The sequence below is a fragment of the Sorex araneus genome, chromosome 3 (assembly GCF_027595985.1).
Source record: "Sorex araneus isolate mSorAra2 chromosome 3, mSorAra2.pri, whole genome shotgun sequence".
Taxonomy (NCBI): domain Eukaryota; kingdom Metazoa; phylum Chordata; class Mammalia; order Eulipotyphla; family Soricidae; genus Sorex; species Sorex araneus.
The window spans coordinates 123259197-123287041 of record NC_073304.1 but is presented as its reverse complement, the minus strand read 5'-3'; the positions used below and the strand labels follow the sequence as shown (position 1 = coordinate 123287041).

Genomic DNA, 27845 nt, shown 5'->3' with positions numbered 1-27845 from the left:
TGCGGACGTGACCCCGGGGAGGCTCCCACGCTCGCGCCCGCGGCGGCGCGCAGGGGTTAAGCGCGGCGCCCCGCCCCCGCGCGGCGATTGGCCGGCTCTGGGGGCGTGGCCGGGGCGGGCCCGCGTTTGCCGCAGCCGCGGGTGGGCGGGGCCGGGCGGGAGCGGGAGGGGCGCGGAGCCGAGCCGGGCCCGCGCCTCGCGCCCCGCCGGGCGGGCTTCGGGCTGCGCCAGCGAGCCGGGCACGGAGCGCCGGCGCCCGACACCCCGCGCGGGACCCTGACGCAGCGAGTAAGTGCGGCCGGCCCGCCGCCGCGCCCCTTCCGGGGCCGCTGCCAGCTGCCCCGCGCGCGGGGCTCCGGCCGGACTCGGAGCCGGGGAGGGGGGCGCGTCCAGCGGCGGGGGGGTCCCCGGGGGCCGGGGAGGAGGGGAGAGGCGAGGAGGCCGATGATGTCATGCACGTTTCGCCCGGCCCGGGGTTTGGGGTGGGGGGGAAGTGGCGGCCGGAGGGGGTGCGGCCCGGATTATGTCACCTCTTCCCTCTGCGCCCCGCCCCCCGGGGCCACACACGTTGGTGGGGAGCCCTGGGAGGTGCCGGCGGGATTTCCCCCACCCCACTCCACCCCGTGGCAGGGACCCTCGGGGCATTCCCCCCCCCCGGGACGGCAAGTGGCCCGGGTCTCTGTGCTGCTGCCGCGGGCCGTGGGCTGCTGCTGGTGAATGGCGAACAGCCCCCACCTCCCCGCACGGAGGCGCGTGTGTGCGCGCGTGTGTGCGCCCGGGGGGTGGGGGTGGGGGGCGCTCTCAGCCCGCTCAGTTCTGAAACAGCATCATCAGAGCCGGAATCTGGGAGATGGGCCCATTCCCCACCTCCCCGCCGCCGTCGTCAAGGGAAGATGAATGTCCCTTCACACATCCCAAGCAAGAAGTTCTGGAGACCTTATCACACACACCCATGACCGCCCACCCCCAAAGCCCTACACTGCCCCCTGGCTCCTTTCCCCCTTAGCCTTTTCTCCCTGGAAACCCTTCATGATTTCCCTGGCTGGATTCAGGGCCTCTTTGCACTGCTTGCAACTGGCATTCCCTCTGCAGTCCTCTGCAGCTCTTCGCTGCCAGCGCCCCCCAGGACCCTGCCTCTGTGCTCCCGGGACACCCACTGGCCAGCCCTGGGGAAGTCTCAGGATAAAATCTTTCTGGAGTGCTCCCAGGCCTCTTCCCACGGGCGCCATCAGGGGTGTCTCCCTGGGAGCCTGTGAGGTCTTAGAAGGATGCACAGGGTGAGTGCACAGCTGGGCAGGTGATGGTGTCATGAGAGTGAGGGCGCTCAGGCCCCGGAAAGAGGAGCGTCGGTGCGGGAGGGATGTGGCCCCGCCTCTGCTCCCGTTCTGGAGCCTGAGAGAAATGCCAGCATTTCCCCCATCACACACTTAAGTGAGGATTCCTGTAAGGTAGGTGTAAGAGCCAGAGGTGCAATAACCTGCATGCCAGTCTCCCCCGCCCTGCTCGCCCATTGCTGGAGTTGGGGTTAACATTTGTGTCCATGTACTCTGAACGCCATGCTTAGTATTGTTCCTGCAGTAATTTGGGCAGAGCAGGAGGGCATCAGCTCTGCCCTTTGGGAAGAGACTCAGGGACTGCTGTTGGGGCGTGGGGGCAGGGAGAGGGCAGTTGAGGAGCAGGGCCAAGGGGAAGGTCAGTGAGGAGACCCTAGCAAATGGGTGGGCCAGAGGGAATGGTCTCTGTGAGGGATCTTTGAGATCTCTTTTTCTTCTTGGTTTTTGGGCCACACCCAGCGATGCTCAGGGGCTACTCCCAGTTCTGTACTCTCAGGAATCACTGTTGGCGGTGCTCAGGGGGCCACATGGCGTGCCGGGGATTGAACTCCAGCCTGTCCTGTGCATGGCGAGCTTGCCTCACCCACTGTACTATCTCATTGGTCCTTGAGATCACTCAGAAAAAGGTGGGTGTTCCTAGCTTCAGAAGGAACACTATAGGCAAATGCCCATGTAAGCCCTTCGGGTCGAGTCCATTTGGGCCCTCTGTGAGAGCTGTTGCTGCAGCCTGCAAGGTGGAGGGAGGCAGATGGAAGGGGATAATCTGCCTCGGAGACAGGCAGCGTCGGGCCACAGCCTGTCCTTCCCAGCTTGCGCTTTCATGCCACGCACGCGGCTGCTTTTGCAAACCACCTTGTTACCTGGGCCCCAGCAGACCTTGACCCAGACATGAAGCTCCAGCTCTTCCCCTGGGCTCAGTGTCTGCCCGCCAGAGCACTTCTGCCTCTACCCTCTCTCATCCCGCCAGCTCCGGCTGGAGTCCTGAAGCAACTCTCACCGCACGCGCGGGGGAGAGGGACGGCGCTGGGCCCCCTGACCTGCCCTGGACCACAGCAAGTTGGCACTGTGGCTAGAAGCTCTTGGGGAGTCCCCAAATTGTGGGTTGCAGGTTGGTTAGCAGTCAAGTAGAATATGAGGTTTAGGGGGCTCAAGAGATAGTCAGGAGTCCTCACCGCCCTCCTGGACTCTGCATCCGGCCGGCATCACACAAGTCCCCGGAGAGCAGCGGGGACAGAGGGACACAACTCCAATCCCGGCCTGTGGGTGAATTGTTTTTGCCTAGACCGCAGAGACGGTCGTGCCGCCTGTCTTGAACTGAGCTTTACCATTACAGAGCACCGTCTCACTACCCCCCACCTCCACCCGCTGCGTGCCCACGATCACCGAGATTGCTTCCGAGGCTTGCTCCTGCCCACTCCCAGGTCTCTGGCATACTCGTCTCTCTGTTGGCACCAGTGCACTCAGGTTTCCATCATATTTAATTTTATTATTATTTGGTTCCTTCCCGGGCCACGCCCGGCACCCTCAGGCTACTCTGCTCAGTACAAGGGAACAGTGTCACGCACATTTCAGTTTAAAATGAGAAAAGGTGGGGCTGCAGAGCACAGGGAGGGCACTTGCTTTGCATGCAGTTGACCTGGCTTCAATCCCCAGTATCTTGAGCACTGCCAGGGGTAAACCCCGAGCATCACCAGTGGCCAAAAAACAAAAACAATTAAATGAGAAAAGTGCTCTTGGATCCCAGACTACCTTAACTTGTGCCTCCTGGGCCTTCTGTCTTGGCAGGGAACTCTCCCCTCATTCCCTCCGGACCCTGGTTCCCCGGCTTTGCCTTGTGGCACTTTATTAAAACCGTAGACCCTGATGGGGTCATCAGCCAAGTATGCAGTGTGGCGTCTGAGCGGTTCTACCCGGCCTACTGCTAGTACATGGATGGCCTCAACATTCTTGAAGCCCCCCAACCCCATTGTGGGGTCTGCAGGGCTCGCCGGCTCCGGCTTTCCTGCACCCACACGGTCCCCCAGGCCTCTGCCGGGGGAAGGGCCCTGCCACCCTCGCTTGATGCCAGGGCCCCCCACACCGCTTGTGAAGGCGGACACGCTTACTCTCTTCCATCTGGCACGCGTGAGGTGGCTTTCTCTGGTCTTCCCCCAGGCACCCGTTTCACCCAGACACTCTCCCCATCTGGTGATAGGTGTCACCTCCATCCACCCTCCCTCTGGCTCCTGGCTCCCTGAAGCTCACGGGAATGGAATTTTGTCCATTCTTCCCAAACACTTCTCTGTGTTCCTGGGCTGCAGCCAAACCTCTGACCACTCGGCAGCCTGCCGCCTCCCAGGACGCCCCGGGCACCCAGGAAAGCCAAGAGAAGGAGGGGGTCCTACTAGAGAGGGGAGCGGTGTTTCTGGGCTGACAGCTGCTTCAGCATGCTGGGAGCTGGGGTGAGGCAGAGGGGGTCCCCAGGGACCCCACTGTCCCCGAGGTGAACGTCATGCAATGCTGAGCCGGCATTGAAATTAGTCTCAGCTCCGTGCGTGGGGAGAGGCTGGCCCAGGGAGGGGGTGGCGGGTGCTAGTTCCACACCTGGGGACCGCATTGCCAAACAACCTTCCCACCACCTGGGCTCGGAAGTCCAGTGTGGTGGCCAAAAGACTCACGCCGGGCAAAATTTGGGTCAGGCCCTCCTAGTCTGGCATCTGGCTAGATTAGACCCGAGTGGGTGTCTGGGTAGAGGAGGGCTGGGAGAGCCTGCAAAGAGCCTTAGGGTACCCCCCCCCGCCCCCCAGGACCTCCTCATAGTAAATCAGGGCTTTCTACCTGTCTCTCGGTGAGAATCAGGAGCAGACGCCTGCAGGGTGCCCCCGCCCCCATGCCCGGTGTGACTATTTGAGCGTCTACACCCGCAGCAGAGATTGCCTGCAGCGGCTGTACTGTCCAGCTGGATCCCGCGGACCTCTGAGGCAGGTGTTCCCAGGTGCGGACTCGAGACAAAGGAACGAGGAAGCGGGGCCTCTCTGAGACAGGTAACCTGAGTCCCTGTTCACCTTGCTCCCCCAGCTCCTGCGGGCCTTGGTGGTTGGGGCTGCGCGGGGGAGGGGGGGCGCATACCACCGAAGGGCCGAGAACTTCACGGAGAACTGAGCAGGTTCAAGGTCCGCGCACAGAGTTGGGAAGGGGGGGTGGAATCCAGGAAGTCTTCCTGGTGGCGGTGAATTCTTGGCGCGCATGCATACACACGCCTCCCCGGCCCGCTTCTCCCCCTCCCACCTGTGGAACCCGCAGGCGTCTGCAGCCAACCCGGGCCCCGAGCGGCGCGAGAGGTGGGGAAAGACCCCGGGAGGGTCCTCGTGCGCCCGCGGGAGGCCTGCGCGTGCCCGTGGGCGTCCCGCGATTCACCCCCGCCGCGCGCCCCCGCGGCTGCTCGCGCCCACCGCCCTGGCCTGCGGCGGCCACGCGAGGTAGGTCTTTTCCTTCCCTTTCGCAGAGGAGCGAACTGGAGTCCGGCATGGCTCAGCCTGTCCGTCCCGAGTGGCGCCGCCGGCTCGGGCCAAGCCCGGACTGCGAGAGGGAGGCGCCTGGCCCCTGCAGACCGGGCCTCAGAGGGTCCCAGCCTTGAGCCCCGGCGGCCCCCCACCCCCTTGGAGAGGCAGGTGAGCCTCCACTTCTGCCCTTAGCGGCAGCATCCCAGGCTGGAGGCGGGGAGGGACCCCCACGCACAGGGGTGCACTGGCTGTGCTTGCGCCCCCCTCCCACCCCCTCTTCCCCCGTGCCGAGCCTCCAGACCTAGGCTAAAGACCTAGTTCTGCAGGTAGCAGCGAGGAGTTGAGGGGGTCCCCTGTTTGGGGAGGCTCGGGGGAGGTGGGGATGGGATACTTTCCGCCCACAAGGGTGGGAGGCTATGTGCATGGCGCCCTGGGTGGTTGGGGCTTTGCCTAGTGGGCCACACAGACACACAAACACACCCATTACCATCCTATCATTCTATTTTTGGGGGAGCACATCCAGCAATGCTCAGTTCATCAGTGCTCAGGGGTTACTCCTGGCATGCTCCGAGGCTCCATATGGGGTGCCAGGGATCAAACCCGGGCTGGCCACACGAAGGAAAATGCCCTCCCCGCTGTAGTACCACTCCAGCCTCACTAAGCTATGATTCATTTTTTTCTTTTTGGGTCACACCCGGCGATGCACAGGGGTTACTCCTGGCTCTGCACTCAGGAATTACTCCTGGCGGTACTCAGGGGACCATAAGGGATCCCTGGGAATCGAACCTGGGTTGGCCACATGCAAGGCAAACACCCTCCCCTCTGTGCTATCGCTCCAGCCTCTGTCATTCTTAGCTGGTCCCATTCTTCACATTTTGTACCCATACTCTTGTACCCATTGTAGGGAAGGCAATACTGAGGGGCGGGTGGTCACGGGGCTGACTTGACTGGGGGTGTCAGAGTTGGGGGGGTGGGTTCTGACTGAGCTGTGCTTGCCCACCTGTACCCACAGGGCCCCCCACCCCACCCCGGCTTAGTCATGGCGAAGTTGGAGACACTGGCCGTGCGTGCAGACCCAGGGCGGGACCCCCTCCTGGCCTTTGCCCCACGGCCCTCTGAGCTCGGACCCCCGGACCCTCGCCTGGCCATGGGCAGTGGGGTAGCCCACGCTCCTGAGTTCACCATGAAGAGCGTGGGCACCCGCACGGGGGCTGGGGGCGGCCAGGGCAGCTTCCCCGGCGCCCGCAGCAGCGCCATGGGGGCCAGCAGGGAGAGGCCAGGCCGCTACCCCTCGGAGGACAAGGTTCTCGCCAACTCCCTCTACCTCAATGGCGAGCTGCGGGCCAGTGACCACACCGACGTCTGCGGCAACGTGGTGGGCAGCAGCGGCGGCAGCAGCAGCAGCGGCAGCAGCGACAAGGCCCCCCCGCAGTACCGCGAGCCCAGTCACCCACCCAAACTCCTGGCCACTTCCGGCAAGCTAGACCAGGTCAGCCCGCAGGGGCCCTCTCCCGGGGGGTGGGCCGAGAGGAAGGGAAAGCGGGTCTCCCAGGAGACGGACATGGGGTCTAGGAGGCCAGGACAGCTGGGGACCCTTGGGGCCGAGTACAGCTGTGTGGGCCGGGGGTTGGCTGGGAGCTGGCGGCCCAGCCAGGAGGGGCTGTCATGTGAGTGAGAGGGGGGAAGTAGGTCATCTGGGCCCCTACCCTTCCATAATTATTTTCTTTTTGGATTTTTGGGTCACACCCGGCAGTGCTCAGGAGTTACTCCTGACTGCACTCAGGAATTAATCCTGGCGGTGCTTGGGGGACCATATGGAATGCCAAGGATCAAACCCGGGTTGACTGTGCAAGACAGAGGCCCTCCCCACTGTGCTATCGCTCTGCCCCCCCCTCAATAAATTTTGACCAGAGGGCAGTGGCTGGGGCCCAGACCCCCGTGCTGACCCCAGGCCTCTTTCCTTGCTTTCACACAGTGCTCAGAGCCAATAGTCCGGCCTTCCGCCTTCAAGCCCGTTGTACCCAAGAACTTCCACTCCATGCAGAACTTGTGTCCCCCGCAGACCAACGGGACCCCTGAGGGACGACAGGGCCCAGGCGGCCTCAAGGGCGGACTGGACAAATCTCGGACCCTGACTCCGGCGGGCGGGGGCGGGGGCGGCCTCTCCGACTCAGGCCGGAACTCCCTCACCAGCCTGCCCACCTACAGCTCCAGCTACAGCCAGCACCTGGCGCCCCTCAGCGCCTCCACCAGCCACATCAACCGCATCGGCACCGCCAGCTACGGCACCAGTGGTGGCAGTGGCGGGGGCGGCGTGGGCGGCGGCGGTGGGTCCGGCTACCAGGACCTGGGGACCTCTGACAGCGGCCGCGCCTCCAGCAAGAGCGGCTCCTCCTCGTCCATGGGGCGCGGGGGCCACCTGGGCGGCGGGGAGGGCGGCGGGGCCGGCCTGCCGTTCGCCGCCTGCTCGCCGCCCTCGCCCAGCTCTCTGATCCAGGAGCTGGAGGAGCGGCTGTGGGAGAAGGAGCAGGAGGTGGCGGCGCTGCGCCGCAGCCTGGAGCAGAGCGAGGCGGCCGTGGCCCAGGTGCTGGAGGAGCGGCAGAAGGCGTGGGAGCGCGAGCTGGCCGAGCTGCGGCAGGGCTGCAGCGGGAAGCTGCAGCAGGTGGCCCGCCGCGCCCAGCGCGCCCAGCAGGGCCTCCAGCTGCAGGTGCTGCGGCTGCAGCAGGACAAGAAGCAGCTGCAGGAGGAGGCGGCCCGGCTGATGCGGCAGCGGGAGGAGCTGGAGGACAAGGTGGCCGCCTGTCAGAAGGAGCAGGCCGACTTCCTGCCCCGGATGGAGGAGACCAAGTGGGAGGTGGGGGCTGGGGCCTCTGTCCCCCTCCCTTCGTCCTTCTGGAGAAACCCAGGGAGGGACTGCCCCTCAGGTGGCCGAGTTGTGCCCTGAGGACCGGAGGCTGCCTGGGGCCGCTGTGTCTTTGACGATTTCTTTGGGTCCCACCCGGCAGGGCTGAGTGCTAGTCTGCTCAGAGCTCAGTCACTTGCATACCCCAGGAATGGACCGAGGCGCCAGTGTGACAGGAAGTGCCCCAGCCCTTGGAACTGGCTTCCTGGCTCTCTCTTTTTTTAATGGGCATGGGAGATGTGTCCCTGGAGGTGTGGGGGGAGATCTATTCCTAGCTTGGACCTTATAGTGCTGAGGATCAAGGCATGCACCCCAACCCTCTGAGCTGTCTCCCCAGCCCTCTTTAGGGGGGGGCTCTCCCTGTAGTTCTGGGGGTGGGGTCACACCTACTGGAGCTGGGGATCCAGCCCTGGGCTATTGCACAGGAAGCATCCACTCCAGCCCTTTCAGCTGGCTCCCCGGCCCCTGTGGTCAGTTCTTCCTGGTGCGGGGAGCTGGCCCTGAGCCCAGGGGAAAGTGGGTGTCTCCGGGGCTGGGTGCTGGCCTAGGGTGGTGGGGGAAGGCCGGGCTCCGCCTTCACCTGGCCTCTCCTCTCTGCCGGCCCTGCCCAGGTGTGCCAGAAGGCGGGGGAGATCTCCCTCCTGAAGCAGCAGCTGAAGGACTCTCAGGCCGACGTGTCCCAGAAGTTGAGTGAGATCGTGGGGCTGCGCTCCCAGCTGCGGGAGGGCCGGGCCTCCCTGCGCGAGAAGGAGGAGCAGCTGCTCAGCCTGCGGGACTCCTTCGGCAGCAAGCAGGCCAGCCTGGAGCTGGCCGAGGGGGAGCCACCCGCCCCCGCCGGCCTCAAGCCCGCGTTGAGCCCGGTGGAGCCGGCCGAACCGCAGGACGCGCTGGCCGCCTGCGAGAGCGACGAGGCCAAGATGCGCCGGCAGGCCGGGGTGGCCGCCGCCGCGTCCCTGGCGTCCCTGGACGGGGAGGTGGAGAACGGCGGGGACGGCGGCACGCGCGCCCTGCGGCGGGAGGTGGGGCGGCTGCAGGCCGAGCTGGCGGCCGAGCGCCGGGCCCGGGAGCGCCAGGGCGCCAGCTTCGCCGAGGAGCGCCGCGTGTGGCTGGAGGAGAAGGAGAAGGTCATCGAGTACCAGAAGCAGCTGCAGCTGAGCTACGTGGAGATGTACCAGCGCAACCAGCAGTTGGAGCGGCGGCTGCGGGAGCGCGGGGCCTCGGGGGGCTCCAGCACGCCCACCCCGCAGCACAGCGAGGAGAAGAAAGCCTGGACGCCCTCCCGCCTGGAACGCATCGAGTCCACCGAAATCTGATCCCCTAAGCTGGGCCTGTGGCCTTTGGACAGAAGCCTGGCGCCAAAGGCCAGAGTCCCCCCAGTTCCCTCCCGCCCCCAGCCAACCCCCGTCCCACCATCTCTCATCCCTGCGTCCCCCCAGACCCCCAGACCAAAGAGGTTCTCAAAAGCAGCTGTGACCGCCTCCCTTCCCTACCCTCTGGGCAGCCCTTGGCACCTCCTTCCCAGGAGGGAAGAGGGAGAGGGCAGAGTAAGTGGGGGCAAGCCCCCTCCCCCGCCCCCCACAGCACGGGAACCCACTTTTCTTGGAGACGGAGGCAGCAGCTTGCAGGCCGGGAGGTGGCCCAGCCCGTTGGGTCTGGGCCGCCCCCGTGGGCCACCCAGTGATGTGTCTCCCTCAGCACCTGACGGAGGGGGCCGGCAGGGGCCTGCCCTGCAAAGCTGATAAGCAGGCCTTGGGCTGCTCTCCTTCCTGGCCATCTCCCTGCCTGGGCAGAGTGGCCGGTCAAGGAGCAGATGGCTGCCCGTGGTTGAGAGGCTGTGCCCAGCCCTCCCCCCAAGGTCTCCTGAGCGCGTGTCCGCAAGTTTGTGTGGAGGAGAAAGGGCGGGGCTGGCGGCCGGCCACTTGCCCAGGCAACGGCTGCCCTCACGGGAAGGCTCGCCTGGAGGCGTCTTAGCTCCCCACCCCACCTTTCCGGCCTGGACCCACCGGGATCTTCCAGGGATCCCAGGGATCCACACCGCTCTGTCTGCTTGGCTGACCCCACACCCAGGGCCCCTGTCCGGCTCTCGTTGCAGTGACGAGCTGCGCTCGCCCAGTTTCTGAGGTCCTATGAGTGTCTGTGCCGTCTTCCGGTGTCCCACCCCCCTCTCTGAGCACCCCCTGCCTCGCCCCCAAACGCTTCCGCTTTTCTGCTCAGAATATCATTGTCGCACACCGCCCCCGCCCCACACCTCACCTTTTTCCGGTAGGAAATTCTGCTTGATCTCTGGTGCACTGCCCACTCCCAACTCCCTGGGCCCAAGCCTGAGCCTGAGGCCCTCGTGTGGGCACCCCGGTTGGTGGTGGTTGTGATTACCCTTGAAGAACAAGTCTGACCTGAGTGAGAGAGGATCACTGGCCCTCCGAGTTTGCCCAGGGTGGGCCTGGCCTGACCCTCCCTGAGGGGTCCGGGTAGCCAGGGGCTCTTCCTCTCGAGGCCCTCTCAGAGGTCCACCTCCCCCAGACAGGAAGGGAAAGGCACATTTCTAATTCACCAGCAATAAAAATTGGAGGAGGCTTGGCCCTCAGCCCTTGTATTTCTCTTTCCACTCTCTCCCACCCCCAAGATTGGGTTTGGGGATGGGGCAGAGTGGACTGAGTTGGCAACTACTGTGAGCAAGTGCCCCACCCCCTGACAAGCCTCCTCCCATGACTGGTGACTGTTTAATGAGCTGTGCGTGCCCCACAAAGCAGAAGTGGCCTCTGTGTGGCCTCTCGTCCTTGCACAGCGCCCCCGGGAGCCCGCACCCTCTCACTCAGATGCACAGGGAGGTGGGGGGGTGCTATCCCGGCAATCACTGCCCGTCCCACTCACCCCTCACTGGGCCAGGACCAGAGGGGCAGGGGAAGAGAAGGCATTAGTAAGAAAAAAAAATAGACAAAAAATATGAACAGACTCAGCTTTGGGACTTCCAATACAAAAGAAATTATATATAAATATATATAAATATATATCTCTACCATATGTGATGGAAAGACTTCGTTTTCTTTTCCCAAAGAAATAAAATGGAGAAAGCCTCTTGATGGCACCCTGGTCTGTTTGTGTCTTTGCAGGTGTAGGAGGTGAGGCCTGGGGGAGGGGGCATGGAGGGCCACACTGGAGTGAATGTTTCTACAGAAGATGCTCCGTGGAGGTGTTCAGAGGCCCGCAGGTAGATGGGCCCGGAGCTGAAGTGGGTGGTGGTTCCATGCTCCTGCCCAATTAGACCTTCCTCTTTAGCTGCTTACTGGCAGCCAGAAGGTTCCAAGCTGGTCTCAGCTTTGAATCTGGAAATAGGCGGCAGAGAAGGCAGTTGATCTAGACAGAGCTTGGTGCAGCTGCAGCTGCCTGAGCTACGGTAGATGTGAACGAAGGATGAAACAGTTTGCAATTCATGACAAGGTCCCCAGGAGGGAACTGTCATTTGGGAGTAGTGGTGGTTCTTTGTTTTTAGTTTTTGTTTGTTTTGTTTTGGGCCCACACCCTGCACTGCTCAGGGCTTACACCTGGCTCTGCATGCAGGAGTCATTTCTGCAGGGGCCCAGGAGACCATCGGGGTGCTGGGGATCAAACCCAGGTTGGTTGCATGCAGAGCAAGTGCACCACCGGCTGTACTCCAGCTCTATGCTAATTTTTTGGGGGAGGTCAAACCAGTGGGTGCTCAGGGCTTGCTCCTGGCTTTGTGTTCAGGGATCACTCTTGGAGGTGCTAGGGATGGAACCCAGTGGTAGCCATGGCAAACATTCTAATCCCTGTACTATTGTTCAGCCTGTTAATTTCTTGTCATTCTCACAAAGCCTCACAAATCAAGAGAGCCTTCTGCTACAAATAACACCACCTGACTTCAAATAGTGGTTTATTTTCTTCTACCCAGCCAAAAATATGGATGCAAAATATGGAAGGCCTGGATTTTTCTGTCTTCTCCTCTCCCAGCCTTAGTGCGCTGTCCCCTCCATGCCACCAGGTGGCCACCACCTCTCTGGGAAAGGATTAAGATAGTAAGGGTTCACCCTGAAAAGTGAAGCTTGCCCAGAAGTGACCCAGCGGTTTCCCCTTTAAATGCTGCACGCCCTGGCTCCTCCCACTTCACAGCCTGTGAGGAATTGAGTCTTTGGCAGCAAGGAACTGTTATTGTCAAGGCTGCCCCAGCAGGTCTATTTCACCCCCTGGAGACCAGCCTTTTCTGCTCTCTCCAGGTTCTGCTGGTAAGAGCCAAGTCATTATCACCTATGCTCCGGGTTTGTCCTGATCTGCTCCCTCCCGGAGCAGATGTGGCAGCCACTGGAACCCCAAATGTTCACTTCCAGGCAAACAGTGCTCAGGACTGGGGATGCCAAGCTTGACCCTCTGTGCAACAAAGTTTCCTCCCTACATGAAGTGTATCCTCTGACAAGATGATGCCTTGGAGGTGCTCCCTCCCACCCATCACCAGCCCTTAGAGCCTTCATAAGGCGGCGACTCCCACAGGAATGGTAGTCACCCCCTGATATTTCTTTAGAGGAAAGAAATTTAGAAGAAAGAAATTTCTTTCTTCCTTGTCTAGCCGTCATATCAGCTCTGGTGTGAGCCCGGCGCTGGGAATTAAACTTCAGCTCCTTAGAGGCTTTTACCTCTAAGATGTAGCTGGCAAGGCGGACTCTTCCCCTTGTATAGCTCATCTCTATATTATTGTTGCTGTTGCTGGGGGCCATAGCTGGAGGTGCCCAGGACTTACTCCTGGTTCTGCACTCAGGGATCAATCCTGGAAGACTCTCGGGGGGTGGTAGAAACCATATGGAATGCCAGTGATCGAATCTGGGTCTGCTAGGCAAGCGCCTGCCCACTGTACTACTGTTCCAGTCCTACATCTCTATTTTATTATTTATTTATTTATTTATTTATTTTGCTTTTGGGGTCACACCCGGCGATGCACAGGGGTTACTCCTGGCTCTGCACTCAGGAATTACCCCTGGCGGTGCTCAGGGGACCATATGGGATGCTGGGATTCGAACCCGGGTCGACCGCGTGCAAGGCAAACGCCCTACCCGCTGTGCTACAGGCTCCAGCCCCTACGTCTCTATTTTAGAGGCATAGTTATCCCTCATTGTACAGAGGGGGAAAAACAACAACAACAACAACAACAACATCTAGGCGACTTCCCACGGCCATAGAACTTCATGGGGTAGCCTGGGATTCGAACCCCAGTCCAGGTTCTGCCGCTTCAGAGCCGGCCCTCTGAGGCGGCGTTTCCCTTCCGCAGGTCCTAGACTCCTCCGGTTTCCCCGGCAACGTCCTCCAGCGGCGAACGTCCTTGGGAAACGCGGGCAGGGCTTTTTGGGCCTCGGCCGCTGCCGTCTCCGCGCGGCAGGCGGAAGGAGCGGGCGGCTGGCCGGAAGTGCGGGCGGTGAGCCCCGAGAGTGGCCGGGGAGGATGGCGGCGCGGCCGTCGGGCGTGCGCGGGTGAGTGGCGGCGGCCACCTGTGCGTCCGTCGGTGCTTCCTTCCCCCGGGCCGCGGCTCCTCCGAGCGCGGCGTTTCCCCTGGGCCGGGCCGTGGGCCGGGCTGGAGCCCCCGGCGCTGCTGCCTCTCGGCGCGCTCGCGCCTCGGGGACCTCCCTGGGGACCCCGGGGTCGGGGCGCCGGGGTGGGGGCCAAGGGCTCGCGTCCCCCACCCCACCAGCTCTCCCGCCGGGGCTCTTGTCCCTGCTGTGCCTCGGGCCACACTTCTCAGCCGCGAGGCCCTGCCGCGTGCTTTGCTTCCTAGCTGGACGTGGGGAGCCTTCGGTAGATTCTCGCCCCGCGTGTGTCTCCCCCGTTTTGAAAGTCGAGTGGGTTTTCTCAGGATGGTGCGGTGTTGGGTTTGGAACCCCGGGCGTCCTGCCTGCGAGCTTCACTCGTCAGCCCTCGCCCTACCGGCGATGCTCAGGCCGCACTTCGGGGACCAGAAGGGATGCCGGGGACCAGACCGGGCTCGCCGCACGCTAGGCGAGCGCCCTGCCCGCTGTGCTGTCGCCCCGGGCCCACGACCCCCTCTCTAATGCCAGGGCCAGAGTGGTGGCGCAACGCGCAAGGCACTTGTTGCCTTGCATTGGGTCCACCCGGGTTAGATTCTCGGACTCCTCCCCTGCATGGTTCCCTTAAGCCCGGGAGGAGTGATCCCTGAGGGCAGAGCCAGAAGTAAGCCCCACTTGGTGTGCCCCCCCCAAACAAAACAAGAACAAACATCCTCCTAATGCCCTGTTTGGGGGAGCACCCCTGCTAGTGATGCTGTATTGTTTATTTGCTCAACTTGGGTTCACTTGGACACTGCTCTAGCCTATGGGCTGGAAGCCGGGTACGATCTATCTCTCCGGCCCCTTAAGACTTTCTTTCTTCTTTTTTTTTTTTTTTAAAGTTACAAGAGCCCATAGTTGGTGGCAGCGCACAGTTAGGGAACTTAGCAGGGCTGGTGTTCTGTGCTCCAGTCATTTGCTGTTGCTGGAATCTGCAGGGCCTTTGGCAATTCAGGGGTAAAATTGTGCAAAATAAAATAAAAGAAAACAGATGAAACTAAAGTCTGAAAACTCAGTCCTGTATAACATAATTGAGAGAAGTTGTAAATGCCAAAGGCAAGCTTTTTGACACTTAAGTAGATCTGATTTGTCAGCATACTTTTCTTCCACATCCATTGGTTTCTCCCTCTTTCCTTCTTTCTGGTTTTTTTTTTTTTTTTTTTGGCCACACCTGGCAGTGGTCAGGGCTTCTCCTAGTTCTGTGCTCAAAGGATTGTTCCTGGCGAGGTTTGGGGGACCGACCTATGAGGTACCAGGGATCAAATTTAGGAAGACAATTTAGGAATCTCAATTCTAGGAAAACTATATTTAGGAAATCAGAGAAAAACAAGTGCATGGTTGAACTAAAAATGATCGGTAGTTGAACCGTTTATTGGGGAAAATATTTTTATGACTGTAGTACAGATACTGGTGTCAATTTTTGTCAGTGCTCATCTGTCCTAGATGTCTTAGATGGACTGAGACAATGAGAGAATATGAGTGTCTGCTCTGTTGTTGGGCCCTGAGGTTTTCTAAAGAATCTGATCAAAACTTTTTAAGAACGGGGACTGGAGCAATAGTACAGTGGTTCGGACTTGCCTTGCGTGCGGTTGACCCAGGTTCAATCACTGGCATTCCATATGGTTCCCCCAGCACTGCTGGGAATGATTTCTTTTCTTTTCTTTTTTTTCCTTTTTGGGTCACACCCGGTGATGCTCAGGGGTTATTCCTGGCTCTGCACTCAGGAATTACTCCTGGCGGTGCTCAGGGGACCATATGGGATGCTAGGAATCGAACCCGGGTCACCACATGCAAGGCAAACGCCCTACCCGCTGTGCTATTGCTCCAGCCCCTGGGAATGATTTCTGAGTACAGAGCTAGGAGTAACCCCTGAGTTTTGCCAGGTGTGGCCCAAACCAAAGAAAACCTTTAAGAACAGTGGCTTGAAAAGTATCATCACTGGGCTTTGTTGAACTCTGTCTTCCTAGACTTTCTTGCCATTCTGATAGAGGAATAGTGGAGTCTTGAGAGGGCCGGGCTAAACCGGAAGATTCTGCCGTGGTCCCCCCCGGAACACCTAGAGTGGAGGAGAGAAGGAGCTAGGTGTCCTCCTTCCTTGGGGCAGTAGGGCAAAACTTTCCCAGATTATTAGGATGTGCTGTTGGTTAAGCCTGGAAACTACAACAAAGTAGCAGGATGACTATTAACACTTGATCATGGTTTTGTTTACTTAGGGGATCCACAGGTATTTGGCTTGACCTAAATAAGCACTTGTACTTTAGCTTTACCTTTATAGTGGTGGACTTCTCTCTCTCTCTCTCCTCTCTCTCTCTCTTTCCTCTCTCTCTCTCTCTTTCGTCTCTCTCTCTCTGTCTCTCTCCCCCTCCTCTCTTTCTATCCCCCTCTCTCCTCCCCCCCCCCACCTTTTTGGGTCACACCTGGTGATGCACAGGGGTTACTCCTGGCTGTGCACTCAGGAATTACTCCTGGCGGTGCTCAGGGGACCATATGAGATGCTGGGAATTGAACCTGGGTCGGCCGAGTGCAAGGCAAACACCCTGCCCTCTGTGCTATCGATCCAGCACCGGACTTCTCTCTTGTAGGATATCGTCCTGTGTGGAAACAGAAGCACAGAAGGATCTCAGTATCAGTCAGCATTACTCTGAGGCCCTTACTGACAAAGGCTTTTAAAAATTGGCCTCACCAGAGACTTTCACATTTCGTAGACCCAGCAGGGGACTCCAGTTCCAGTTCTAGAGAACACTCTTGGTTCTTTTATTTATTTTTTATTTATTTTTTTGGGGGGGCCACCCCTGGCAATGCTCCGGGGTTACTACTGGCTTTGCATGCAGGAGTTACTCCTGGATGTGCCATGGGGACCATAGGAAATGCCGGGGCCTCAACACGAGTCAGCTGCACGCAGGCTCCCTGCTTGACGTGCTATGGCTCCGGCCCTCAGTGGCAATTTTATTTGGAAAAGAGAAGTTTTAAAATCTTTCTAGTGTGGATGAAGAGATAGCATGGCAGGTAGGAGGGCTACCAGGAGTGATTCCTAAGTGCTGAGCCCAGAGTAACCCCTGAGCACTGCTGGGTGTGGCTTTCCTCAAGAACAAACGAACAATCTTTCTAGCAAAACGTTTACTCAGAAGTCAGAATTAAGGGGCGAGATCTGGTCACCGGAGTGTGCTGAGCTTGTCGTGTACTTGACCCACAGTTAGCATGGCTGCCTTCCTCGCCTGGCTCCCCTGCTGTCAGCCGGCGCTTTAAATTGAAGCTCCGCTTTGCTCAGACCCGTACCCGGAAGGCGGGAAGGTAAGGTTCCCCATTCCTCTGAAACACGTGTTTGGGGGGGCTGGGCTGGACAGTGCCTCTGAGCAGCCCAGCCCCAGCGGTTGAGGACTGTGCTCTGGGGTGTCGGAACGTTGGATGACTGAGACTCAGTCACCAACAACTTTGTGGCTGTGTATCTCCCAGGGATTCAGTTATTTTCTTTTTCTTTTTTCTTTTCAAATAAAACCAAAGACTCTCCTGTGGTTCCCTGGGACACCTAGAGTGGAGGAGAGAGGGAGGAAGGTGTCCTTGGGGCACATAGAGCAGAAAGGCTTTGTGCTTGGAGGTGAGCGGTCTTGGGACCTTTTGAGAAAGCATCATGAGTTAATGATAGGGAGATTCAGAATGTCCCCTTCCTGGCTGTGTTCGGGGGTCCTCTAGGAGTCCCTGAGTAGCTAGTGCTCCTCATTTCTGGGCAGCCCTCTCTCTTCTCCCTTGGCCAGTGTTTTTCTCCCACTGTTCTGCTTTGTTGCTTCTCTGTCACCCTTGTTTTTCTTTCCGTTCCTTCTCTGCAGTACTCAAGTCCTACCTTCTGAAGTGGTTATAATTCAGGCCTGTGTATTCTAATATGATGTCTGTACAGGTACTATAAGAGTTGCATCACCTTTATTGCAAACCACAACACCTAATCAGAGAGAGAGAACAAAAGGGAAGACCCTGCCATAGTGGCAGTGTGGGGAGTGGGGAGACAGGACTGGGGAGGGGGGGAGGGATGTTGGGTTTACTGGTGGTGGAGAATGGGCACTGGTGAAGGGATGGGTTATCGAACTTTGTATGGGAGAAACATGAGCACAAAAATGTATAAATCTGTAACTGTACCCTCACGTTGACTCACTAATTAAAAATAAACTATTAATTAAAAAAAAAGAGTTGCATGGTGAAAAAGTAAGTAGCTATTCTTTGTTTTTTGCAGTTTGACCCTGCATGTCTCTAAGATTCTTTTGCTATCTTTTTTTTTTTTTTTTCTCCTCTGGGTCACACTTGGCAATGCTCAGGGGTTACTCCTGGCTCTGCACTCAGGAATCACTCCTGGTGGTACTCAGGGTTCCATATGGGATGCCTGGGATCAAACCCGAGATGGCTGCATGCAAGACTAACACCCTCCCTGCTGGACTATCACTCCAGCCCTCTTTTTTCTTTTTCTTTTTTTGCCACAGCTGGTGATGTACTTGGGACTTACTCCTGACTCTGCACTCAGGGATCACTCCTGGTAGTGTGGGACGCTGGGGATTGAACCCGGGTCAGCCCATGCAAGGCAAGAGCCCTACCCACTGTACTATTGCATCATACCCCTGATGTCATTTCTGTTACTTGCCATCCATAAAGAAGCTCTGTATTGGGACTGGAGTGATATAACACAGCCAGTAAGGCACTTGCCTTGAGCATCCCATATAGTCCCCTAAGCACAGCCTGGACTGATTTCTTTCTTTCTTTTTTTTTTTTTTTGCTTTTTGGGTCACACCCGGCAATGCACAGGGGTTACTCCTGGCGGTGCTCAGGGATGCTGGGAATCGAACCCGGGTCGGCCTCGTGCAAGGCAAACGCCCTACCCGCTGTGCTATTGCTCCAACCCCCCCTTTTTTTTTTTTGCTTGGACTGATTTCTGAGTGCAGAACCAGGAGTAAGTCCTGAGCATTGCCAGATGTGGGCACCCCCCACCCCCCCAAAAAAAAAGAAAGAAGAAGAGGCTCCGTACTACAGACAGAAAGTACTTATACTAAGAGTACATTTTCCAAAATTATCCTTTAATAGGAAGATTACTGTCTTTTTAAATGATATATTCCTAAAGAATGATGCTGCCTGCCCTGGGATCAATCCCAGGACTTCATCTGTGCAGCATGCGCTGTCTCACTGAGCTCAGCAGACCCCCAGCCCTTGGTATTGTCTTAGTTTCCTGGTAGTACATGCATGTCATGATTGTGACAAATCAGCATAGACGTGGTTGATAAGAGTTCAGCAAAGTTCATGATTCTAAATGTTCCTTTGTTTTCTCCTTTCATTTTGTTCCTCAGAGCCACTTTTGAATATATCTATCACTGTTATCTCGTTGCTCATCGATTTGTTCGAGCGGGCACCAGTAACGTCTCTCATCGAGAAACTTATTGTTACTGTTTTTGGCATATCCAGTACGCACAGGTAGCTTGCCAGGCTCTGCCGCTTGGGCTCGATACTCTTGGTAGCTTGCCGGGCTCTCCAAGAGGGGCCGAGGAATTGAACTTGGGTTGGTTGCGTGAAAGGTGAAAGCCCAACCACTGTGCTATTGCTCCAGCCCGAATACATCTATATCTATCTATATCTATTATCTATATCTGTATACAGTTGTTCTCGAGTCACAGCAGCAGTGCTCAGGGCTTACTCCTGGCAGTGCTTGTTGGGGGTCATGGGATGCCAGGATCGAATTGGCTGGCTGCGTGCAAAGCAGGCCCCCTACCCATTGTACTACCTCTGGCCCCAGCCCTGTAATTTAGTATATTTATATAATCATTTGACTTTCTTAGAGATTTTGAGACTGTTTCTCATATAAAATCACTATTTCTCCTTACCATCCTCCCCTTCCCTTCATCATCCCCAAATAGGTGCTCATATATATATATATATATATATATATTTTTTTTTGCTTTTCGGGTCACACCCATTGATGCACAGGGGTTACTCCTGGCTCTGCACTCAGGAATTACCCCTGGCGGTGCTTGGGGGACCATATGGGATGCCGGAGATTGAATACAGGTTGGCCGCATGCAAGGCAAACACCCTACCCGCTGTGCTATCACTCTGGCCCCATAGTTGCTCATATTTTGATCAAGCTAATAGTCAAGGTTTATATTAATATGGTTAGTAAATATTTATACTGGTTATGTAAATATTTATACTGAATATAACATTTTCTGTTACATGTAACTAATACTCTGAATTTATTTATTTTTATTGGGTAATTAAGTTTTTTGCGTTTTGGACCACTCCAGCAGATCCCTGGGCCGCGCCTGGCTCTGTGCACAGGTGTTGGAACATGCTGTGTGGGGGAGCAAACCAGGCTCACCTGCATGCAAGGCTAGTGTGTTAACCCCGGTACAGTATCTCTGCAGCCCCAAGAAGTGCATTTTATTTTTAATTAATTAGTTTGGGGGGACCACACCCGCGGATGCTCAGGGGTTACTCCTGGCTCTGCACCCAGGAATTATTTATGGCAGTGCTCGGGGACCATATGGGATGCTGGGTATCAAACATGTGTTGCCTGTGTGCAAGGCAAGTGCCCCACCCACTGTCCTGTTGCTAGAGGAAGTGCATTTTTTTTTCTTTTTTGCTTTTTTGGTCACACCCAGTGATGCACAGGGATTACTCCTAGCTCTGCACTGCACTCAGGAATCATTCCTGGTGGTGCTCAGGGCACCATACGGGATGTTGGGATTCGAACCCAGGTCAGCCGTGTGCAAGGCACACGCCCTACTGCATGCTATTGCTCCAGCCCCGGAAGTGCACTTTTGAGCACTTTTACAGTGCACTTTTACAGGTGCCAGGGATTAAACCCAGTGGAGTCATACATGTGAGGTATGTCTTTTGTCACTGAACTCTGTTCCTGGCTGCAGTGAATTTTTGTTTCTGTTATTGGCTTGATTTTCTATTTAATATTTATTTGTATGCTGACTATATAGTCTCCTTTCCTAGGCAGTATCCATCTGCTTCCCCGTGAACTCAAGTTACTCTTTAGATCTGTTCACTCTTTTTTATTCTGGGTCAGTGCTGGGAATCGAACCCAGAGCTCTACGGGTGCTCTATCAAGTAATATCCCTGGCCCCTGCTCATAGTTTAGCTCTTGTTCTAGAACCTTCCTTTATCTTTTTTTTTTTTTGCTTTTTGGGTCACACCCAACAATGCACAGTGGTTGCTCCTGTCTCTGCACTCAGGAATTACTCCTGGTGGTGCTGGGGGGACCATATGGGATGCCCTACCCGCTGTGCTGTTGCTCCAGTCCTTTATCATTATCTTGGAGTTTCCCTTTGTTTTTTCGCCATTAAGTTGAGCCCAAATTCTGGATCTTGTATTTCTTCTGCGGTTCAAGTCTTTGGTTGTGGACATTGCCTTTATCTTGATACTGGATGATCCTGGAAACCCATTCTGTGGGCAGGAGAGAACTAGCTAGTTCAAAAGGCTGAGTGTGGGGCTGGAGCGATAGCACAGCGGGTAGGGTGTTTGCCTTGCACGCGGCCAACTCGGGTTCGATTCCCAGCATCCCATATGGTCCCCTGAGCACCGCCAGGGGTAATTCCTGAGTGCAGAGCCAGGAGTAACCCCTATGCATCACCAGGTGTGACTCAGAAAAAAGCAAAAAAAAAAAAAAAAAAGGCTGAGTGCATGTTTGTATTGCAAACATTCTCTCCCCCAAACATTCCCTGATGTGACCCCAAAACAAATAAATAAACCCATTCCTTCGTGTAAGTTTCAGGTTTTGAGATCTCTCCTTTCTATAAATCACAAAAACTACCAACTGTTATGCTTTCCAGGATCCCAGGGTGACAGTGGGAGCCAGGCAGGCTTTTGACTTACCTTGTCCTCACCCCCTGCCCCACTCCCCATCTGGAGTCTGGGTCTCCTGGCGCCCCTTCTTCTCTCCAGAACATGGCAGCGTGGGGCTGGGAACCCAGTCATCTCTGATTGATGCTGGACCCCACTTCCTCCCCTGGCAGGACCCTTAGTGAAATCTTCTTTTCCTCCTCCGCAAGACAGAGACAATCAAACTGGTGTTCCAGAAAGGCTGTAAGGATTAGAACTAACACGGGCGAAACAGTTCAGTCAGGAACTGTTTGGCACAGAGTAGGGACCTTTGTTATCTCTATCTTGGGACTTACTCTGTACTTTCACAAGGCAAAGACATTTGGAAAAATTTAAACTCTCGATCTACACCCCTCCAACACTGTTGTGCCAGGGAGTGGTGCCTTTACTAATTTCAGGACCACACAATAATTTCATTAATACTTATAGGTAGTGGTTTTACTTATTTAATGTGCTTTTAGATTACTGTTCTTTTTTTTTTTTGGGGGGGGTCACACCCGGCGATGCACAGGTGTTGCTCCTGGCTCTGCACTCAGGAATTACCCCTGGCGGTGCTCAGGGGACCATATGGGATGCTGGGAATCGAACCCGGGTCGGCCGCCTGCAAGGCAAATACCCTACCCGCTGTGCCTAGCCCCTAGATTGCTGTTCTTGATAAAGGTTTGTCAAATTTGTGCCTAAGTCTTTCTATATTAACAGTTGTAACCCTAATAAAAAGGAGGGAGAGTTAAGAGATACAATAGAAACTCTCCTAATAAAGAATCTATGTAGTAGGGCTGGAGTGATAGCACAGTGGGTAGGGTGTTTGCCTTGCACGCGGCCGACCCAGGTTCGATTCCCAGCATCCCATATGGTCCCCTGAGTACCACCAGGATCAATTCCTGAGTGCAGAGCCAGGAGTAACCCCTGTGCATCGCCGGGTGTGACCCAAAAAGAAAAAAAAAAATCTGTAGTGATTTCTCTTTTATGCAATTATGTTTTAGCTGATGGCATTTATTTCTACTCTTTCTGTTTCACTGACAGTTTTTACAGATTTTGCCATGTGTTGATCACTCCCTGCTATACACTTAAAACCTGCCTCCTTCTTGGAGGCACTCGGATTGGGTTTTTATTAAAAGCTACACCTATCAGGGCTCAGGTCTTACTCCTGGCTCTGTGATTTGAATTCACTCCTGGCTCCGCTCCGGGGAACTTACGGGGTGCTGGTGTTCAAACCCGGGTTGGTCATGTACAAGACAGGTGTCCTGCCGCTGTACTATCTCCCTACTCCCAACATAATTGCTTATGAAAAGAATGTTTTTCTTCACACACACACCCCCTCGCGCCTCCTTACTTTAAAAATACTTGCCTGTTTGTTTGGGGACTGTATCTGGAGTACTCAGGGGTTCCTCCGGTTCCTCCCAGCCTTATGCGTGGGGACTTTGCCAGTGTGCTCGGGTCACTGTGTGCTGGACACTGGCCTTCCCGCCGTCCAAGCCTGCGCTCAGCCTTGAGCTCTCTCTGCCCTTTGTTTTTGTTTTCAGGAACTTGGTGAGATTTGATGGCACTTGGTGTTCACATTAGTTGGCCTAAATTTATATCACAGGTTCACAGGACAGATTTTTTTTTTGTTTTAGTTTGGTTTTGGTTTGGGGGCCACATCTGACGGTACTCAGGGGTCACTCCTGGCTCTCACTCAAATCGCTCCTGGTGGTGCTCGGGAAACCTATGGGATGCCGGGGACTGAACTTGGGTTGGCTATGTGCCAGACAGGCCCCCTCCCTGGTGTACTGTCACACTGGTCCCCTAGAGCAGATCTTAAAACCCCACTTGTACCAGCAGGAGCGTTCCATCACTGGGTTCCCCTTTTTGTTTCCACCATACTTATGCTGCGGTCTTGTTTATATTATCTCTTTTGCGGGGGAGTGCAAGGGGATGGACTTAGGGCCTCGGACATGGTGGACAAGCCCTGCTGTGTGCTGCAGTAGTAATTAAGACTCCTAGTAACTATTTTGAGACATAAGCATTCATTTATCATCCAAACATAAATGAAATTATTTCAGTACTGTTTTTCTGATATTTTCTGATTGTTGTTGTTTTTGTTAATTGGGCCACACCCTGTGGTGTTCAGGACTTACTCCTGGCTGTGTGCTCGAGGTCACTCCTGATGGTGCTCAGGGGACCATATGGGGTGCTGGGGGTGGAACCCAGGTGGTGTGCATGCAAAACAAGCACCTAATTACCACGCTTGTGTCTAGCCCCCAAATGAGTGAGTTTTGAGTACATTTGCCAGCTGCCTGACTGTTGTGTAAGGGGGAAGAGAAGAGTAGCGTTAGAGCAGCAAAATTCTATCTTGGAAGTCCTATACTGTAGGTATAGGGATAGTTATTGTGGGTCTGATTGATTAAACTTTATACTGGGTCCACTTTTTACTTTTGTTTTTAGTTCGACAACTTCTATCTTTCTTTCCTTTATGTTCTTTGATGTTTTTCAGCATGGTAAGTTATTACCACCTTTCTTTTCTTTTTCTTTTTTCCCTGCCTATTTGGGCCATACCCGTGTGCTCAGGGTTACTCCTGGCTCTATACTCAGGAATTACTCCCGGTGGTGCTCAGGGAACCATATGGGATGCCAGGGATTGAAGCCAGGTCAGCCTGTGTGAGGCAAGGGCCCTATTCGCTGTACTATTGCACCCTCCCCATTTACCGGCTTTCTTACCAGGTGGGACCTTGGTGGGTGGATAGCAGAGACGGAGCCGGTTATCCACTTTGTCTCCAGCTTACTCTCTGGGAAGCTGCCTTCCTCGTCTCTGTTGGATATTAGCTGGCCTCTGTCTCTTCACCCCACCACTACTTTTCTTCTTCAGGAGAGGTAGTCTGCACTGACAGACCATCCAGAGAACTGCCTGCTGATGCCCTGGGTTTAGGGTTGGCTGGTGCCATTTTGCAAGGCACAAGGAGCTTACCCTGGCTGTATATTGTTTTAGGGTTTGCCCTGGTTTACCAAGAAAACCTTGCTTTGGTATTTGCTAGCATCAAACTTAAGTAGACAACTGTGTAGTAAGCCTGGCAGTGCTCTGGCTTCCTCCTGGTTCAGCATCTAGGGATCTCCCCTGGTGGGGCTTTGGGGACCATATAGTGTGCTGGGATCAAGTTCTAGTTGACCACAGAAAAGGCAAGCACCCTACCTGCTCTACTGTCTCTCTGGTCTGATAGCTGTGTAGTTTTTTGTTGTTGTTATTTTTGTTTTTTTTCTTGAGTCACATCTGGCGATGCTCAGGGGTCACTCCTGGCTCTGCACTTATAAATTACTCCGGGCAGTGCTCAGGGGACCGATTGGGTGCCTGACAGCTGTGCAATTTTAACCCATTTCTTGTTAATGTGTAAGTTTTGGTATTGTGTAAGTGGAAGCCATTTATTCTCCATCTACCCTCTTTTCAGTATCTGGCTCCATATTCTGGCCCTTTGAGTTGTGGCCCATGGCACTTGTGAGATGCTGAAGATTTCCAGGTAGATTCTGTGGAACTTCATCCTGTCCGGCTCTAATCCAGCACCACAAGAAGTCGCCTGGCCAGACCCGTGAGGCCTGTGTCCTGGCAGCCAGGACAGTCTGTGCTGATTCCAGGATGGCGGCCCCTCTCCAGCTGCTGAGACGTTTAGGATGTCGAGCCTTCTGCAGCCCTTCCAGTCACGGTGTGACCCAGAGTGTGTTCTGCTGGAAGGTGGGCGGCTGCCCCTGGCACAGGAGACCCCACCCTCCAGGACACGGTATTTGTGCAGCCGCCAACTCTGAGCCCGTCTGTCACACCTCTTCTCGGGGCCTCCTGAAAATCCGCGGTGCCCTCCTGGGTTCGGAACTCAGCAGAACTTCAGCCTCTAAGGCCGGCACCTCGCATCCCGACTCCGCCAGGGCCAGGAAGGCTGACGAAGATGTAGAAGTTTTCGATTCCTTTGAAGATCCCCGAGTTTTCCTCCAGCTCAGACCAGAGTATCAGCGTCACAGCTACAGCCGACCTGAGCCTTGTCAGCCCCTGTCTGTTTCAGAAGGGGAGCTCATCCTGCACAAAGTCACCGTTCACCAGGAGGCTCTCCAGCCCCAGCTCGTTGCTGACTATCTCTGCCAGCTGAGTGCTCTTCCTGCACCGCAGCACCCCGTGTTGCTGGCCAGCACAAGCTTTGCGTTGCTCTGCCAGCTGAGTGTGAAAAAAATCCAACTCTTTGATGCCCTGGACCTGATCAGGATCCTGAAGGCCTTTGTCGTCCTAAGAATCCCGCCCTCTCATCCAATGCTGGACGCCTATGAAACCAAGTTTTGCCACAAGGTGTGGGAGATGAGCCTGGATCAGCTGCTCCTGGTGGCTGACCTCTGGCGGTCCTTGGGTCGCAAGATACCTCGGTTTTTAGAAATCTTTTATAGTTACCTTAGTTTGCACTGGAGAAATCTAACCTTGTCCCAGCTGATACACTTAATTTATATTATTGGTGAAAGTCGGCAGGTACCCCAGGACCTAATGCACAAACTGGAATCGTTGATTCTCAGGTATATAGATTTGCTCAATTTAGAGGAGGTGGGTACGATCTGTTTGGGCTTCTTTAAATCAAGCAGTAGTCTGTCCGAGTTCCTCATGCGGCGCATCGGAGACCTGGCGTGCGCCGACATGCAGCGCCTGAGCAGTTACGCCCTAGTGAACATACTCAAAATGTTGCGCTTCACTCACGTGGACCACGCCCCCTTCATGAAGCGGTTTGGACAGATTGCTCCTGCCCGGATCCCTTCCCTGGGGGTTCAGGGCGTCATGCACCTGACTCTCTCCTGCTCGGCCTTGCGCTTCCTGGACGAGGGGCTCATGAATGCGGTGGCTGCTTCTCTGCCACCTCGCGTCGCATACTGTCGCAGTAAAGACGTCGCCAAGATCCTCTGGTCCTTTGGAACCCTGAGCTACAAGCCCCCCAACGCAGAGGAGTTTTACTCCAGTTTGGTAGGCGAGATCCACAGGAAGTTGCCTGAGTTCAACCGATACCCAGAGCATCTGTTCACCTGTCTGCTGGGCCTGGCATTTTCCGAGCGCTTTCCGGCGGAGCTCATTGATTTCGCCTTGAGTCCGAAGTTCGTCAGGCTGGCGCAGGAGAGAAGTAAATTTGAGCTCATCAAAGAGCTGTGTACTCTCGACGGCAGCGTTGGCATCGAGTGTCCAGACTACCAAGGCAGCCGCCTGAGTTCTCACCTTCGGCAGGAGGGGTCCGAAACCCTGTGGAGTTTAGCAAGGAAGGATATGACCTCGAAGCCGGAGTTTGTGGAAGCCCACCTTTTACTTGAGGCCATGCTGGGCGGGCCGCAGTACGTCAAACACCACATGATCCTGCCGCATACCCGGTCTTCTGACTTAGAGGTCCAGCTTGATCATAACATGAAGCCAGTGCCCTTTAACCGGGAGGCCACGCCAGCCGCAGAGGTCGCCCAGCTGAAGCTCAAGCACGTGGGAGTCAGCCTGACGGACGATTTGATGAATCAGCTACTGAAAGGGAAATCGGGAGGGTCCGTTCAGGGAGGGACTGGGGAGAAGCAGGCGGCCGGACCCTTGGGGGGCTCCGTCTGTAACGTGCCAGAGAAACTGGGGGCCCAGGAGGTGTCCAGCCCGGGCCTCCCAGACTCTCTGCAGGACCTGCGGGTGAGGCTGGCTATTCAGCTGACAAACAGGAACCAGTACTGCTACGGTTCCCGGCATCTCCTTGGACTGCACAGTATGAAGAGGCGGCAGTTGAATCGGCTCGGGTACCGTGTGGTCGAGCTAAGCTACTGGGAATGGCTCCCGCTCCTGAAACGGACTCGCCTGGAAAAGCTGGCGTACCTCCACGAGAAGGTGTTCACGTCTGCGCTCTGAGGGGCCCGCAGGGGCATCTGCTCAGAAGGGCCGTCAAGCGGGCACAGCATCGGGTGCTGGGGAACAGTCTGAGAGACCTGCAGAGACGCTGGGTGAAAAGAACATCTGTCGGGGAGTCTCTCGGGCAGATCGGAGCTGCCGTGCGTCACTGAGGATTCCGGAACAGTCCCAGTTGTACAAGTTGCTGCTACTTGGTGCCGATAAATAAAAAGCATCTCAGAATGTCTGATGGTCAAGTAGTTTCTGTTGCGTTTTTTCTTTCTCTCTTTACTTGGCCTTGGAGGCTGGGGAGAGGGCACAGCAGGTAGAGTGCTTGCCTTGCACACGCAGGTTTGATCCCTGAGCTTGTCAGATGGGGCCCTAAGACTTAAAAAGTCTCTTTACTTGGCCTTATTTTGAATTTTTAGGATAAATGTATTTAGACATTGTCTAAAGCCAATTAAAAAAATTTTTTTTTATAACTGATTTGCCAAGCTGTTCGTAATAAGTTTCAGGTATTAAATATTCTAACACCAATCGCACCACCTGTGTGACCTTCCTTCTGCCACCATCCCCAGTTTCCCACCCACCACCCCAGCCTGCCCCCCTAGCAAGTACAAATTTATTTCATATTGTTTGTTACAACACAAAGGCAAAAGGAATTAACAAAATTTAGATCAATAAAAGTCAGCTTGCGGTCATTGTTGTATCTCAGGGATGTGACTGAAGTTACTGGCTGGTTGGTGCTCACTGAGCCTTCTGTGTTACTGTGTTTGCTCACTGAGCGTGCCGGGCCATGCAGCTTTCTCGTCAGATATGCTGTTCCCCCACTGGCCTGACAGTGCTGTGAAATTTGGACTGTGTGTA

General features: G+C 55.8%; 3 protein-coding genes across 14 annotated transcripts in view; all 3 read left to right on the top strand.

Moving 5' to 3' along the window:
- Nucleotides 1-134: 134 nt before the first annotated feature.
- Nucleotides 135-10803, top strand: LZTS3 (leucine zipper tumor suppressor family member 3). 6 transcript variants are annotated; one of them, XM_055133951.1, is made up of 7 exons: nt 137-288; nt 2668-2798; nt 4241-4357; nt 4819-4984; nt 5829-6305; nt 6792-7670; nt 8330-10803. In XM_055133951.1, exons 5-7 carry the CDS (start codon nt 5856-5858, stop codon nt 9029-9031), a joined length of 2031 nt encoding a protein of 676 aa, XP_054989926.1. In that variant the 5' UTR covers nt 137-288; nt 2668-2798; nt 4241-4357; nt 4819-4984; nt 5829-5855; the 3' UTR covers nt 9032-10803. The 6 variants fall into 6 exon arrangements, with proteins under 6 accessions (XP_054989924.1, XP_054989927.1, XP_054989926.1 ...); XM_055133947.1 differs by having other exon boundaries at nt 4173-4357; XM_055133950.1 differs by having other exon boundaries at nt 4167-4357.
- Nucleotides 10804-13055: 2252 nt separating this feature from the next.
- UBOX5 (U-box domain containing 5) overlaps nt 13056-27845 on the top strand; it is a 31414-nt gene continuing 16624 nt past the window's right edge. For 4 of the 6 annotated variants that reach the window (XM_055131172.1, XM_055131173.1, XM_055131177.1 and 1 more), the window contains exon 1: nt 13056-13192. The gene's annotated coding sequence lies outside the window, so the exon portion shown is untranslated. Of the gene's footprint in view, nt 13193-16475; nt 16574-27845 lie in introns of all 6 variants that reach the window. The other 2 variants (XM_055131174.1, XM_055131175.1) reach the window with 2 other exon arrangements.
- Nucleotides 13124-27630, top strand: FASTKD5 (FAST kinase domains 5). Of its 2 annotated transcripts, XM_055131171.1 has the most exons (3): nt 13156-13192; nt 16476-16573; nt 24559-27630. In XM_055131171.1, exon 3 carries the CDS (start codon nt 24744-24746, stop codon nt 26997-26999), a length of 2256 nt encoding a protein of 751 aa, XP_054987146.1. In that variant the 5' UTR covers nt 13156-13192; nt 16476-16573; nt 24559-24743; the 3' UTR covers nt 27000-27630. The 2 variants fall into 2 exon arrangements, with proteins under 2 accessions (XP_004611012.2, XP_054987146.1); XM_004610955.2 differs by lacking the exon at nt 16476-16573 and having other exon boundaries at nt 13124-13192.